The sequence below is a fragment of the Phoxinus phoxinus genome (genome assembly GCF_949152265.1).
Source record: "Phoxinus phoxinus genome assembly, chromosome: 23".
Lineage (NCBI taxonomy): Eukaryota > Metazoa > Chordata > Actinopteri > Cypriniformes > Leuciscidae > Phoxinus > Phoxinus phoxinus.
In genome coordinates this window covers 5,919,290-5,933,991 of record NC_136898.1, presented here as the reverse complement: position 1 = coordinate 5,933,991, position 14,702 = coordinate 5,919,290, and the positions used below count along the sequence as shown (strand labels likewise).

Here is a 14,702-nt window from a genome sequence, read left to right as displayed (position 1 = left end):
GAATGTTCCTCTGGAGACAGAAATGTCCTTGTGCAACACGTCTACGGTTGTGAACTCCAGATGATGTCTTTCAATTAAACTGAATTTAATATTTAAAAATAGCTTACAACATATTGGAATTATATTCATATCCATTCAAATTCCTTGGATAAAAAAACTTTATCGCAAAATTTTTAGTCAGAATTGATTTTGACACAAATGCATGTTTTCACATGTTGAATGTTGGTTGCTTTAAAATGTGAACATCATCATATTTATGCATCATAATAGCAACACATTAAATTAAAACATGCAAATTTGAAGTAGAAACACTGAAATAGCATTTTTCTTCAGTATTCTGTTTTATTTAACTTTCTTTTTTTTCTTTTTTTCTGTGTATGTGCCTATAAACAGAGATTAACCCATGAATAAGTGTAAATGCATAAAAAGCAACTACAAGTTGTATTCCCTTTAAAGTTTGCAGACAGCAAGTTATGAAGTTGTGTAATCAGAAGTGACGACACAAAGGTATTGCTGAAAAAGGGGCAGGCTCATACTATCAAACAAAGGCAGATCATCTGAGAACAACTTACTCTGAAACTATTTGATTGCATTGAAATTCATCGTTTGACAGAAGAGAGAACCATGTCTTTTTTTAGATATCCTTTCACAGCCAGCAAGACTGTGAAGAACAGGGCGCTAATAGTGTCTGTGGAGAACTTTTATCCAGATGTAGATCTGAGCAGGAGGAGCGGCGTGAAGAAAGACACTCAAAGGCTTCACAAAATCCTCACCAAACTCGGCTTCTCTGTGCAAATCAAAATAGACATTGAAGCAGAAGAGATCTATGAAGCATTTAAAGCAGGTAATGTGAGCCAGCATTATGTATTGATCTTTACTTTACTAATTACATTACTATCAGCAAACACAGATGCACTTTTTTTTATAGTATGACTTCTTACACCACATTTTGATTCTTCCATTTATATAAAGAAGTGAAATTGTTCCATATATATTGTGTGGATGAGTCAATGGGTTTGTGCCATTACGTTTTTGACTACAGATAACCAGACTTTTAATAGTAAAACTAAAACTATCTATTCCATACCCTCACTAACTCTGTCCTCCATCCTCAGAGAGCGAGAAGACGGTCAAAGACTGTTTTATGGGCATCATATCCACTCATGGTGAGGAGGGTGTTGTGTTTGGTGCTGACGGACATGCCGTGAAACTGTCTGAGATCTACGGCTACTTCAGAAGCCCGACAATGGCGGACAAGAGCAAACTCTTCCTGATCCAGGTACAATTCCTGAAAAACGTCCTCACTGGCAAACTCTTGTGTGTTATAAGAGGGACGTGTTGATATTGCATTCCATTTTATAAATCCTTTAACCATCTAGCATTTAAAACAGAAAAATACTTTTTTACCTCATCTGAGTTGTACTAAACTTGTGAAAACACACACACAGATGCAAAAACATGGACATGATTCAAAAAGGTTGAATGGTCTTTTAAAAAATCACACTTTTGACTGTTCACGGTCAACAATGACCACTATAGGAAATGAATGGGAAATACGAAAATATAGAGCAATTTTGAGGGGTTTTCTCCCACAGCTGTTGAAATCTTATTTGCTTATGGCATGGCTACTCCAGATAAAAAAGTTGAGTTGTATATTCTCTGAAAGCTTGTGACTTGTTATAGATTTGAACTGAATGTTTGCGATTCTCGTGTGTTTCTGCTGCAGGCTTGTCGAGGTCATGGGTTGGATGTAGGAGTGGAGGTGGAGACAGACTCTTCATCCTCAAAGGAAGAGGACGGCATGTCTGAGCTTTTTTCCATTCCTATTGACACTGCAGTTATGTACGCCACACCACCAGGTCCGGTTTATTAACTCCAAAAACATTGTTTGCATAGATCATAAAGTCCCAAACGCTTGACTTCCTCACTCACGTTCACGTGTCTCTTTTGTTTTGAAGGCTACGCTGCGTTCATGCATCCTACAGGCGCAGTGTTGATTCAGACTCTCTGTAATTTGCTGGAAATGGAAGGAGCTCCAGATCTGGAGATCACAAAACTTCTGACTCGACTAAACTACCAGGTGGCGTACAACTTCCAAGCGAGAGGGGAAAAGTTTGCCGGCAAAAAGCAGATGCCGTGCTTCGTGACGCGCTTTACCAGAGAAGTTTTCCCGTTCAGCAGGACGGCGGCAGCAGAAGATTTGAGCTCGACCTTTGCTGCCACAAAACTCATCGATGAACCCACAAGGTTACGGAAGAGCTCCATCAGCTGAAGATCATTTAACAGAGATGGACAGTAAAAAATATGTGGAGAAACGGCTTTGGATGAGATAACATAACTTTGCATAAAGTTGCATCGGCAGCAGGAAGTCAGCTGATGGGAAACGTGCAGGACGTGGTCTACAGTGTTCCTTTGAAGTCTTGAACTACTACTTTTATTTATTGGATTGTTTTATTAAAACAACCATGTGAATATTCTGTTATTTATTTTGTGTTGTTATATATCAATCTTGAAAGTGTTTATCTATTATATGTGATATGCAAATAAAACCTTCAATGATCTCAGGTGCAACAGCATTTGAATAAAATATTGATTCTGGGAAACATCACTGAACGTGTTTAAAACAAATGTTACGCCCAGTTAAATGTCATAGTCAATCTTTATCGCTGCTATTTTAACTGTACATTAAGGTGTGAACCGTTTATTGCACGCTCTGTTCTGTCAAGTGCTCATGTGAGGGGAGTTGACAGACAATCCAGAAACGCAGGATTTCAACACGGCCTGTTAGTCACAAACACTAATGCCAGGTTCCATTCAAACATATTGCTTGATGACTATTATTTCGTTGTCATGTTTTACATTAAATGAACACATGGAATGCGAAAAACAACGTGTCTGGTGATTCTATACCGACTGGTTCCAGGTGACAGCTATTTATCTAGAGCATCTGAGACTGACACAAGTGCATCATCATGTGTAGTACTTCTCGACTTGAAGGATCAGAACACACTGTTCCAAAGTACTTTATCAAGAGAAACAGACAACAATGATAAGCAATCCGTCCACAGAAGCGTACTTACAGTTGTACAGCCGTAAAGGAAAAGCAGGTATAGACACCTGCAGGCTCACACAGATCAGCAGACATTAAAAACAAGTTTCATTGTGTCATAACATAACCACTTATTGCTGATAGTTTAAAAAAACAGCTATAAATTAGGTCTATACATAATTATTTATTATTATAATTATTTCGAAATAAAAATGTAATGAATTCCTTCAAATCTTCATAAAGTAACAACTTTTATGGATATTGAAGCATGGCTGTGTCCGAAATCGCATACTCTCTTGAGTATGTACAGTTTCTGACTAAGTACTTTGCGAGTTCTAAAAATGTATGTTCTAGTATGAATGTAATCCGGACGTACTACATTCGTCCATGTTGTCATTGTCTTGTGACTTACCAGCTTCAGCCCCGCAACGCCACACACGTTTCAGGACACACAAGCCAGGCCACACGTCCCAGTGAAGGGGCGGAGAATGATCTCTGGTGTGAACATCGCGTGTGTGTGTCTCTGGTGTAAACATCGCGTGTGTGTGTCTCTGGTGTGAACATGGCGGAGAGCACTGCGTTTCTTTCATTACGTGCTTAACAATTTATTTATATATTAAGATAAGTGTTTATTTTTCTAAATACAGATTATGTGCATGTATTTCATATTTTATTCAACAAATGTATTGCTCATGGTTATTTCATGTTATAATGTTAACAAATTAAACCTTATTGTAAAGGGTTACCCCCATTTTAACTAGGCATTTACATTTTCCCTGAGTTTTGTTGTTTTTCAGTATGCTCTACACATTGTGTTAGATTTAGTTTTTTGTGAGTTTGAATTTTTCAGTTTGAGCCCCTTTTGATTTTAAAATATGTAAATAATTACCAGCTCAAGTAATTGCATGGATTTCATGCTGTTGTTGCAGTTGATATTTAAAGTTTTCTCTATATTTCTGTCTTAAAGCAAGACTTTCCAAATATAGGAGATGGTGGCCACTAATTCTCTGACTTAGGAGTTTTCTCTGTGAAAGATATCTCTTAATTTTCCTCCAGCTAACACACCCTATCCCAATACTAAAACAACCAAAAAATGACAAAAAAAACTCCAAAACACACTACCAACAAGCTTTAACAAAGGAGACGTGAAGAACAAGCCACATCCAGCAGGAGCGAGGTTTTCATCATAGAAGTTATATTAATTAAATATATATTAATATTATATAAACTATACAAAAAATAATTATTCTTTGCAATTTTCCAAAGAAGGAATTCCCAATAATCAGATACACGAAATTGGCTGTGAAATGGATACATTCCATCCAAATGGAGTTGGAATTCCAACAGTTTTGTTTCCAATTAGGGAAGTCTTTTTTAAGAATTAAATAATGGGACTGAAAAGTGTTAAGAGTGTTAAGTTGATACATTTCATTTTTATTTTTATATGTTACAATTATACTTCTGTTTAAGTTTTAAATTGTAATTTTAAATTGTAATTTGTTGTTGAAATGTCTTGGTTACTAAATTTGTTCAAATTTGTTAACGCATTAACTAACATTAACTAACATGAACTAGATTAATAAATGCTGTACTGTTCGTTCATGTTAAAGGGAGAATTCCCTCGAAAATTATGTCACAATTTTCTCACCCTCAAGGTCTGACTAAACCTGTATGAGTGTCTTTTTTCTGTTGGTTACAAAAGATGATTTTTTTTGAAGAATGTTGGTTATCAACCCGTTTCTGGTGCCCACTGACTTCCATAGTATTTTTTTTCCCCGACTTCATACCATATATGGTTGTGTGTCCTGAAACGTATGTGGAGCTGCAGTTATATCTCACTACGTGACAACGCCGTATATGTGCTACTTCTGCAGCAGTCTTAAACAACATCTTACATTTAAGCCTTTGGATGGGAGCACACCTTTATTTGTGCTGAGAACGGGTGGATATGAACACAGTAGAAAGGCAGCATCATTACTATTGATGAACTTTCCACAGGAGTTTTGAATTTCAGCAGGTATGAGCATGAACATAGCTAATAAAAATATAAGAAAGGGTAACGGACGCAATGAAAATTAGCAGAAAGCAGGGGGATATGCTTTTCAGTTTACTTTGTTTGTTTACTTTGTATTATTGCTTTTCTAGTTTTAGTATTCTTATGGTTCAACTTAATGTGTAAAGCAAGTAAAAACATTTTATGTAATTATATACTACGTACATTAGGAATATTATTTCATTTTGAGTATTCTACAAACCATTTCTGGTAAATTGGGAGATAAATACAAGCACCTATAAAGGTAGTAAATCATCTTTTTTATGAGCTAAAGCTTCTGATGTGTCTGGAACTGCCAGTGTTGCGTAGATCAGACTCATGACACTGTAAAAGCCGGGAGGAAACGCTCCATATATGGCCTGACAGACTGCAAATGGCAGGACTCTCCTGTTTTATGATGTCGAGACAGACTCACCTTATTCTCACACAGTTTTTGACAGCATTACACATCAGCGTTTGACAGAAGAGAGAACCATGTCTTTTTGTAGATATCCTTTAACAACAAACAAGAGGATGAAGAACAGGGCGCTAATAGTGTCTGTGGAGAACTTCTATCCAGATGCAGATCTGAGCAGGAGGAGCGGCGTGAAGAAAGACAATCAAAGGCTTCACAAAATCCTCACCAAACTCGGCTTCTCTGTGGAAATCAAAATAGACATTGAAGCAGAAGAGATCTATGAAGCATTTAAAGCAGGTAATTATATTGTTTGGTCTAATCATTTATAAAAGTATTTTTTGCCTCCAAGCAGAATTCATGTTTCATATCTGCTGTGCTTGCCCCTCTAAACACACATTACATAAGGTAATTTATTGGTGCCAAAGTCCATGTTTGTTAATAACAGGCTGGCCTCAATTATCAGCAAGCACAGATTGGCACAAACTCGGTTTAAACTTGTATATGTTTGTTGAAATACAATTTGATTTTAATAGAAAAAGAAATTACAATTTTTCTCGGGTTTTAGGGGGTTGAATGAGAATTCAAGATGTTGCTATCGTTTAAAAATGAATGAATGAATGATTCATATGAGCAATAAAACTTCTAGTAAATGACTAAAAGTCACGCAGACTGGAATCTGAACATATATAATATGCGATATGAATGAGATTGAGTCATCGTAAATCAGTCCTTAGCCTCGTAAACAATGACAGCATATGAGTTTTGGCTGAAGATAACTGATAATTATTCAATAGGAACAAATAAGTAAAAAAAAAGAACACATGCAGAATATGTTCGTTTTATTTGGTTACATCACTGTTTTTTTAACTCTGTCCTCCATCCTCAGAGAGCGAGAAGACGGTCAAAGACTGTTTTATGGGCATCATATCCACTCATGGTGAGGAGGGTGTTGTGTTTGGTGCTGACGGACTTGCCGTGAAACTGTCCGAGATCTACGGCTACTTCAAAAGCCCGACAATGGCGGACAAGAGCAAACTCTTCCTGATCCAGGTACAATTCCTGAAAAACGTCCTCACTGGCAAACTCTTGTGACCTTTCATGTGCGTGCATAAGAGCCTGTGTTATAAGTATCGATGGCTGTTGACATTACATTGCAGTTTTGAATTCTTTCGCTTTAATTCTTTTGAAATCTATACTTTTTGTTTTTAGCTTTTTTTTTTAATGAATTTTTTCATCTTAATTTGAATTATAGAGAGCCCTACACGTGACATACGATATATAATAATAATAATAATAATACGTTTTATTTGTATTGCACTTTACACGTGAAAGTCACATCTCAAAGTGCTACAAGTACACAAAACATAAAAACCGACAAGAAAGAAAAAAAACAGAAAGAAACAAAATTATATTAAGAAAATGCAGTAAAAAATAAATAGGTTTTTAATTAGTTATGAATTAATTAGTTATGAATAGTTCACCCAAAAACTAAATTGAGCCCATAATTTACTCACCCTCAACCCATCCTATGTGTATATGTCATTGAATAGTGACTGAAAAAGCATGTTCCAAGCATAGAATTATAATATTCTCATAATTTTATGTAGCCTATATAAGACAGACTTGCGCGGCATGTTGCACTTGACTGTATTTTCCTTTTTGAATGGATTCCAATCATATTTCAAGCAGTTCAAAACCATCATGGCGAACAATGTGCATCTGAAGTGTCTCTGCTGAAGGGAATAATCCATTATTTATCGGCTTTAATATATCGGCCAAATTTTCTTATAGGGCCGATAACTACAACTTTAAAAAGGAACATATATCGGCTGATTCTGATATGGTTAATAAATGCTTTCTGAAGCGAAGAAATGGGTTTTTGTTCGAAAAATATACATTTTAAAAACTTTATAATCTATAATCAGAGCCGGAAGCCAGTGATTATAGTTTATAAAACTTTAAATATGGATATTTTTCTTACAAAAACCCACCGCTTTGCTTCAGAAGGCATTTATTAACCCACTTGTGTCGTATGGATTAATTTTATGACGGATGGATGTGCTTTTTGGAGCTTCAAAAACTCTGACAATATTTAATGCCATTACAAAGCTGAAGAGCCAGGATATTATTTAATATAACTCAAATCGTGTTCAGCTTAAAAAAGAAAATCCTAGAATAGCTTAAATGTGAGTACATTATAGGATAATTTTTATTTTCAGGTGAATTATTCCTATATTCCGAATCATGATTCGGAAAGGCTAAAAAGTATTTTAAAAAGTCCGACTTCTACTGTTCATGCCCAAATGGACCATAGGAAATGAATGGGAAGTACGGAAATATAGAGACATTTTTGGATGTTTTCTCCCACAGCTGTTGAAATCTTACGGATATTTGCACACATATATATTTTTTTGTCATAAAATATTTGAACTGAATGTTTGCGATTCTCGTGTGTTTCTGCTGCAGGCTTGTCGAGGTCATGGGTTGGATGTAGGAGTGGAGGTGGAGACAGACTCTTCATCCTCAAAGGAAGAGGACGGCATGTCTGAGCTTTTTTCCATTCCTATTGACACTGCAGTTATGTACGCCACACCACCAGGTCCGGTTTATTAACTCCAAAAACATTGTTTGCATAGATCATAAAGTCCCAAACGCTTGACTTCCTCACTCACGTTCACGTGTCTCTTTTGTTTTGAAGGCTACGCTGCGTTCATGCATCCTACAGGCGCAGTGTTGATTCAGACTCTCTGTAATTTGCTGGAAATGGAAGGAGCTCCAGATCTGGAGATCACAAAACTTCTGACTCGACTAAACTACCAGGTGGCGTACAACTTCCAAGCGAGAGGGGAAAAGTTTGGCGGCAAAAAGCAGATGCCGTGCATAGTGACGCGCTTTACCAGAGAAGTTTTCCCGTTCAGCAGGACGGCGGCAGCAGAAGATTTGAGCTCGACCTTTGCTGCCACAAAACTCATCGATGAACCCACAAGGTTACGGAAGAGCTCCATCAGCTGAAGATCATTTAACAGAGATGGACAGTAAAAAATGTGATGGAAAAACTACTTTATCTCAGATAATCCTTTCTATAACATCTCTCCGAAGTCTGATAATGAAGCCAGCGACGTCATGTCACATAAAGTTTCATCTCCAGAAGCAAGGAAGTGAGCGGGTTGGGAAAGTTCCCAGATGTGACCTGCTTTCTTATTGCTCCATTTGGGTCATGAGTTTATGCTACCTCCATATATATCTTCTATTTAATATACATGGGTATTTCCCAGAATTCTGGCCTATTTCTTTCCACAGGGTGTAATTCTATTAAAAACGAATTAAATCTAATACATTTTAGCACCACTAATTAATATAAACAAAAACAAGTCTAGACTTTTTTTGTGGCTGCTCTTACTAATGATTTTCACACATGTACAATATCTGTGTTTTGGTGTTGTCCGCCACCAGAGTTTTCACATGTCGTGCCATATCTCAAACATTATTTATCACAAATTAAAATGAAAAAAATGCATATGAATTAAATGTTACCTGAACTAATAAACTACATGCACAGATTAAGCATATATATGCATTTTGTACTTTATTTTGCTTCATTTCTACCTGTCCCTCGGTTTAGCCGTCATTACCAACACGCTCTCCATAAAGGTACTTTCCTACTGTTTTTTCATCAAAAGTTTATTTGGTAGGTAACCTAATAACATAGTGGAGCACATGGATTGCCTTGATGTGCAGAAAAGGAAGTAAATCTACTCTTTATTCTTTGTGTTGGGCATATACACACTTATTATGCGTCATTACCATATGTGTTGTATTTCTGTATTTTTAAACATTTTTGGATTATTTTTATCACTTTAATAGTTAAAAATGGTGTACATCACATGTAGAAAGCTAGCTACACTTGCTTAGTCATCATCTTTGCTAGTAAGACTAGTTTTTTTGGCAAAAATGTCATTACCAGCACAGTCATTACCAGCACATTACAGCTTGTGCTGGTAATGACATTGTGGTGGTGATGACGGCAGATACATTAAACATACTGTTCTTTAAAGAATTTATGTTGAATACGTAAACAGATTACTAGCTGGTGTTTCTTTTTTTGTTGGTCTGAAGTCACTTAGGCTCTTACATTACAATAGATTATGATCAGTAATTTGTCATCACCGTCATTACCAGAACTGCAACGTCATCACCATCACCAAACCATATATATTTTTGCCAATAAATTATGTATAAAGTACAAAAAAATCCTACAATTATAAAATCCTACAGTTCTGACAATGTTGGACAGTCTAAATGATCACTATATTAAAAAGTTTTGATATATGGCATTCACTTAAAATAAGCTTATATTCCAAGGTAGATTGATGAATCAGACATTTAGATACTTAAATTACTATAATTCATCTTGCAAGTAAAAATCAACAATCCCATTAAGTTCAAGATAAAATAGATTCCATGTGAAACCACAAAATGTTTTAAAAGCACTGATTTATCATTTAAGTTTTATTTTTTACATATATTCGATGATGTGATGGTAATGACACATTTACTTGACATAGTTAAGAAAATGGGGAAAAAAATCATAAATTCCCTTAAAATCATATGGTCTCAACCAAGCTCATAACGTCGCTCCTGACTTAAGGACTGATAATTTGATGTGTACCAATTAGTCAAATTTGGAAATTTTATTTTCAAAATTACAACAACCCAATATCTGAGAAATGCCCATGTACACTAGGCCTACCATTTGAAAGTTTGGGTTCGGTAATTTGATTTTAAAAAATACAGTAGCTAATATTGAATACAATCAATATTTATACAATCTAAAATAACTTTAAAAAAAAAAATGTTTTCAAATATAATTGATTCCGGTGATGCGTAGCTGAATTTTTATCATGGTCTTCAGTGTCACGTGATCTTTCAGAAATCATTTTAATGCTGATTTGCTGCTCAACAAATATTTCTTATTATTATTAATGTGTCCTGCTTAATATTTTTGAGAAAACGGTGATGCTTTTGAAACAGAAATCTTTTGTAGCATTATGTATAAACAGAGCCGGACAGTAACGGAGTACATTTACTTAAGTACAATTTTGAGGGATCTGTACTTTACTCGAGTATCATTTTTGGGGAGTACTCATGACTTTACTCAAGTACATTTGAGAGGCAAATATTGTACTCTTTACTCCACTACATTTCTATCCATAAACGTGAGTACTGAGTACCCGTTACTTCTTCTAAAAAGGAAAAAAGAAAAATCTCGGAAACCCTCAATTTGTTGTTTCCCTCTCAAACGTGACTGGATTGTGCGGGCGCCACTGATTGGGACAGCCTATCAGCAATCACCTTTCATAGGTGTGGTTCAGAGGTGTGTCAGAACATTGCTATATTGCCTTCTTTGCTGGTTTAGGTTTATTGATTTGATTGATAAAAAAACAGAGAAACTCACATGTACACACAATTGTTAGTTGAATTTTCTTGTCTGATTTTACACATTAATGTAAGCTGAGCATTTTCTTTGATGTTCTTGAGTATGCGGTGTGTTTAACACAGTCAGGTTTAAATGTGGGTGCAAAAAATCCATTAAAACTCTAGCAGACGTTTGTCAGAGCGTTGCCATTGTGCTATTGCCTTGTATTGCCTTTATTTAATGTTAAAGGGATAGTTCACTCAAAAATGAAAATTCTGTCATCATTTACTCACCCTCAAGTTGTTTCAAACCTGTATGAGTTTCTTTCTTCTGTTGAACACAAAGGAAGATATTTTGAAGGACTTTGGGGACCAGACAGTTGATGGACCCCATTGACTTCCATAGTAGGAAAAAAAGATACTATGGAAGTGTAATGGAAATTTTACATTTAGATGTGTTCTTTTACTTTTAGATGGGTACAACTTTTATTAACGTTGAAGATGTATTGTTTACTCATAAGAATTTAAAGGAATATAATCATATAAGCAAAAAGCACATTATTAAAGATATAAAACCAAGCTTTTAGAAATGTATAAGTTAGGACAAACTTACAGGAACGAAATGTTCTCTGGGTCATGTGAAATGTGACAATATGTGTGTGCGTAGTTTCGATCAGCAGTTAAGATCTGCAGCTAAAAGCAGGAAACTTTTTGCTGACATGACATTGTTCTGTCTGGATAGAATTTGTTTTAGACATGAGATCATGAGCTAAGACGTCTCCCTTTAAGGTAACAAAGGATTTTTTTATACAGGATGTGAAAACGGACTAGCCTTTGCCTTCTCATGTCAGATGCTCTCTGCGTGAGAAGGCCCCAGACGCTGTCTGTGTGGGAACGTCTTATTTCATGCATGAAATAAAATACTTTGTTTAATCTCTTGAGAATCGACTTTGTCTCCTTCATCCAGGTTTTAATATTGATAATTTCCACAACAGAAGTCAATGGGGTCCATCAACTGTCTGGTCACAAACATTCTTCAAAATATCTTCCTTTGTGTTCAACAGAAGAAAGAAACTCATACAGGTTTGAAACAACTTGAGGGTGAGTAAATGATGACAGAATTTTCATTTTTGGGTGAACTATCCCTTTAAATAAAGCAACATGGTAAAAAGATGAAAATGACTTGATTTTACTTTCAATTCCTTTGAATACATTACATACAATACATTCTACAAGGTATTAACATTTTTCATAACTCCATGTATGACGTTTCTGTACATATAAGCACTGTGGCAGTAGTAATGCAATATTTAGAAAATGTACTCTTGTACTCTTGATACTCAAGTACTTTTAAAAACAAGTACTTCAGTACTTTTACTTAAGTAGACATTTGACTGTAGTACTTTTACTTGTACTTGAGTAAAATTTAGCAAGAGGTATCTGTACTTTTACTAAAAATGAAGCTGTGTACTCTGTCCGCCTCTGTACTGACCAAGCAAAGAGTAATTAAAGTGTAACTTAAGTTTATTATTGACAAAGTTTTGCTAGTGTTAAACATGTATAAAAAAAACCTGAATGATAATAAAATTAATCTATTTGTTAAATATGGCAAAATATGTAAGTGCAAATTACTAGACATAATAGACCTAAATATTGATTTATTTTTAAATATACATAAAGTCTGATGCAACAGCCATTTTATACAATTGCTGAAAACGAATGTGAATGTGATCATTTTGATCACATGCTGTCTGTGGTCAAAATAAAACTGAAACCAATGTTCAGCTGTCTGTGACTCAGATTAAGTAATCATGGTCACACGTACTTTGCCCCTGCTATATTTGCTGTATGAAGGTGTGTACAGGATATTGCACATGAATAACGTTAAATATAAAGAGACAGCAGATCCAGGCATGCAGGATTTCATCAGTGCACACGCCACAGATCAAGAATGCTGATGTCAGGATCCATCTGAAGATAGTTCACTCAAGAGCTGCAGCATTGAGGGTTTTTAATGCTCATTTGAATGAACACAGGTTTTATGCTTCAGGAGATCACTTTTTTTTTAAGTTATGATTATTGCAACAAAAGTCAATATATATTCTGGCTTAATTTTTTATTTGAAATGTATTCAATATAAACCTGAACTGGCTGCTGTAGGCGCCCATTGTGACAATTTAACTCGTTACAACACGCTGTCACAAAAAGTCCTAATCGTAACCGTATCTTTTTTTTGGGGGGGGGACAACAAGCCAACAACGATGGAAATGTTCAACAGCTTCCATACTGGTTTCCATATTACAGAAACCGAAATTCACAAAACAAACTTACCGTGACCAGGGCCGGTGTTGTGTAATTTTCAGTTCCTGTGAAAACCGTTGCATTGGGTGGAGTACACATGAATATTCATGAAATTCCCATGCTGTGGGCGTGGCCTTGAAACAACGCGCTAAACGAATGGAACTGAGAATATTTGTGCAATATCTGACTCTCCTCAAATCGCTTAATGGATTATTTCGAAAAGATAACTAAGTTTCAACGTAAAGCATTAACTGAAACACTTCATTTATTCAAAACAATGAATAGTTGGTGTCATAAGATAAATCGTGAGCTGTTTTGCCTGATTGATTATTCAGATATAAGGATACAGCAGAGCAAACAATGAGCGAATAACATATGCTCGTCTAGGCTAATACGGTTTATTATTAATAATTTGTGCCCTAATAAAATGTTTATAAGCTAGCCTGTTGTGAGTCATCTTTAATTTCTTGATATCCTTCTGTTTACTATACATAATATCTACTAAGGAAAGTGTTTTATTAATCTTGTAATAAACATTGTTATGAACCTATAAAGCATTGTTCTGATGGCCCAGTCTTCTTGGACATATAGGCCAGCAGTTACTATATTTTTAAATTAAGATAGGATGTATAGTTAAGATTATACGCATGTCATAACCACTATAATGTCATAAAATGGCTTCATTTCACTTTTGTGGTGAATATATTGATCATCATGTAAAGTGACTGTCTGTTTCAGACTGGATGTAAGAGCTGAAGTCACTGGTAGCTCTGGCAGTGTGTGATCTGGACACACGTGGAGGCTTTTCTCATTGAGTGCCAAGTGAATGCCTGGTGTCTGAGATAGTTTTTAAAACGGGGCGTTTTAATAATTTATCTCAGACACCAGGCATTCACTTAATTTTGCATTGTTGATGAGAAGCATTAAACTGTAAAAAAAACACAAATAATCCAAATAAAATGCCAAAAAATATATATGTTTTATTTGTTTACATGCATGTCATGTCACTATTAACCAACATCAGAGAACTGTGAACATGAAAGTGTGAGTGAAATATTTATTAATATAATAATTAGTATTATTAGTTCTTTATCTTAGATTCTCTAAACTGTATTTGACTGTTACCTAAATACAATAGAGAGAAATTGTATGTACTCTTTTGAGGGTCAATTTTAAAGGGATAGCTCGTTAAAAAATAAAAATTCTGATGCCCTCATTTTATTTCAAAGTTGTATGACTCAATCTTTTGTGGGACATGAAAAATGTGTTCCCAGTGTTCTTCAGAATATTTTCTTTACAGAATAGAAGTCATACTGGTTTTGAAAAGGTGAGTAAATTATGACAGAATTTTCATTAATTGGATGGACTATACCTTTAATCTATTATAATCTATTAGTATTTGGAGACTAGTGATTCCTGGAAATACTTTGAGGTTGCTTTGTTTAAGCTTTAAAATAAAATGTGACAGAAGTAAATGTGCATTTAAT

At 35.3% G+C, this 14,702-nt stretch overlaps 2 protein-coding genes and 1 long non-coding RNA gene across 5 annotated transcripts; 2 read left to right on the top strand and 1 right to left on the bottom strand.

Moving 5' to 3' along the window:
• Positions 1-409: 409 nt before the first annotated feature.
• On the top strand, positions 410-4,388 carry LOC306992164 (caspase-7-like). Its single transcript, XM_079600741.1, has 4 exons — positions 410-844; positions 1,116-1,279; positions 1,727-1,859; positions 1,959-4,388. The coding sequence occupies exons 1-4, from the start codon at positions 625-627 to the stop codon at positions 2,270-2,272; spliced, it is 831 nt and encodes a 276-aa protein (XP_079456867.1). The 5' UTR covers positions 410-624; the 3' UTR covers positions 2,273-4,388.
• On the bottom strand, positions 650-13,290 carry LOC306992166. 2 transcript variants are annotated; one of them, XR_013796228.1, is made up of 4 exons: positions 13,246-13,290; positions 5,726-5,739; positions 5,518-5,595; positions 650-787 (listed from the first exon to the last, which is right to left on the bottom strand). It is a non-coding gene; the product is annotated as an uncharacterized lncRNA (long non-coding RNA). The 2 variants fall into 2 exon arrangements; XR_013796229.1 differs by lacking the exon at positions 5,726-5,739.
• LOC306992165 (caspase-7-like) lies at positions 4,587-9,120 on the top strand. Of its 2 annotated transcripts, XM_079600743.1 has the most exons (5): positions 4,587-5,066; positions 5,591-5,796; positions 6,386-6,549; positions 7,966-8,098; positions 8,198-9,120. In XM_079600743.1, exons 2-5 carry the CDS (start codon positions 5,616-5,618, stop codon positions 8,509-8,511), a joined length of 792 nt encoding a protein of 263 aa, XP_079456869.1. In that variant the 5' UTR covers positions 4,587-5,066; positions 5,591-5,615; the 3' UTR covers positions 8,512-9,120. The 2 variants fall into 2 exon arrangements, with proteins under 2 accessions (XP_079456869.1, XP_079456868.1); XM_079600742.1 differs by lacking the exon at positions 4,587-5,066 and having other exon boundaries at positions 5,519-5,796.
• Positions 13,291-14,702: the final 1,412 nt, after the last annotated feature.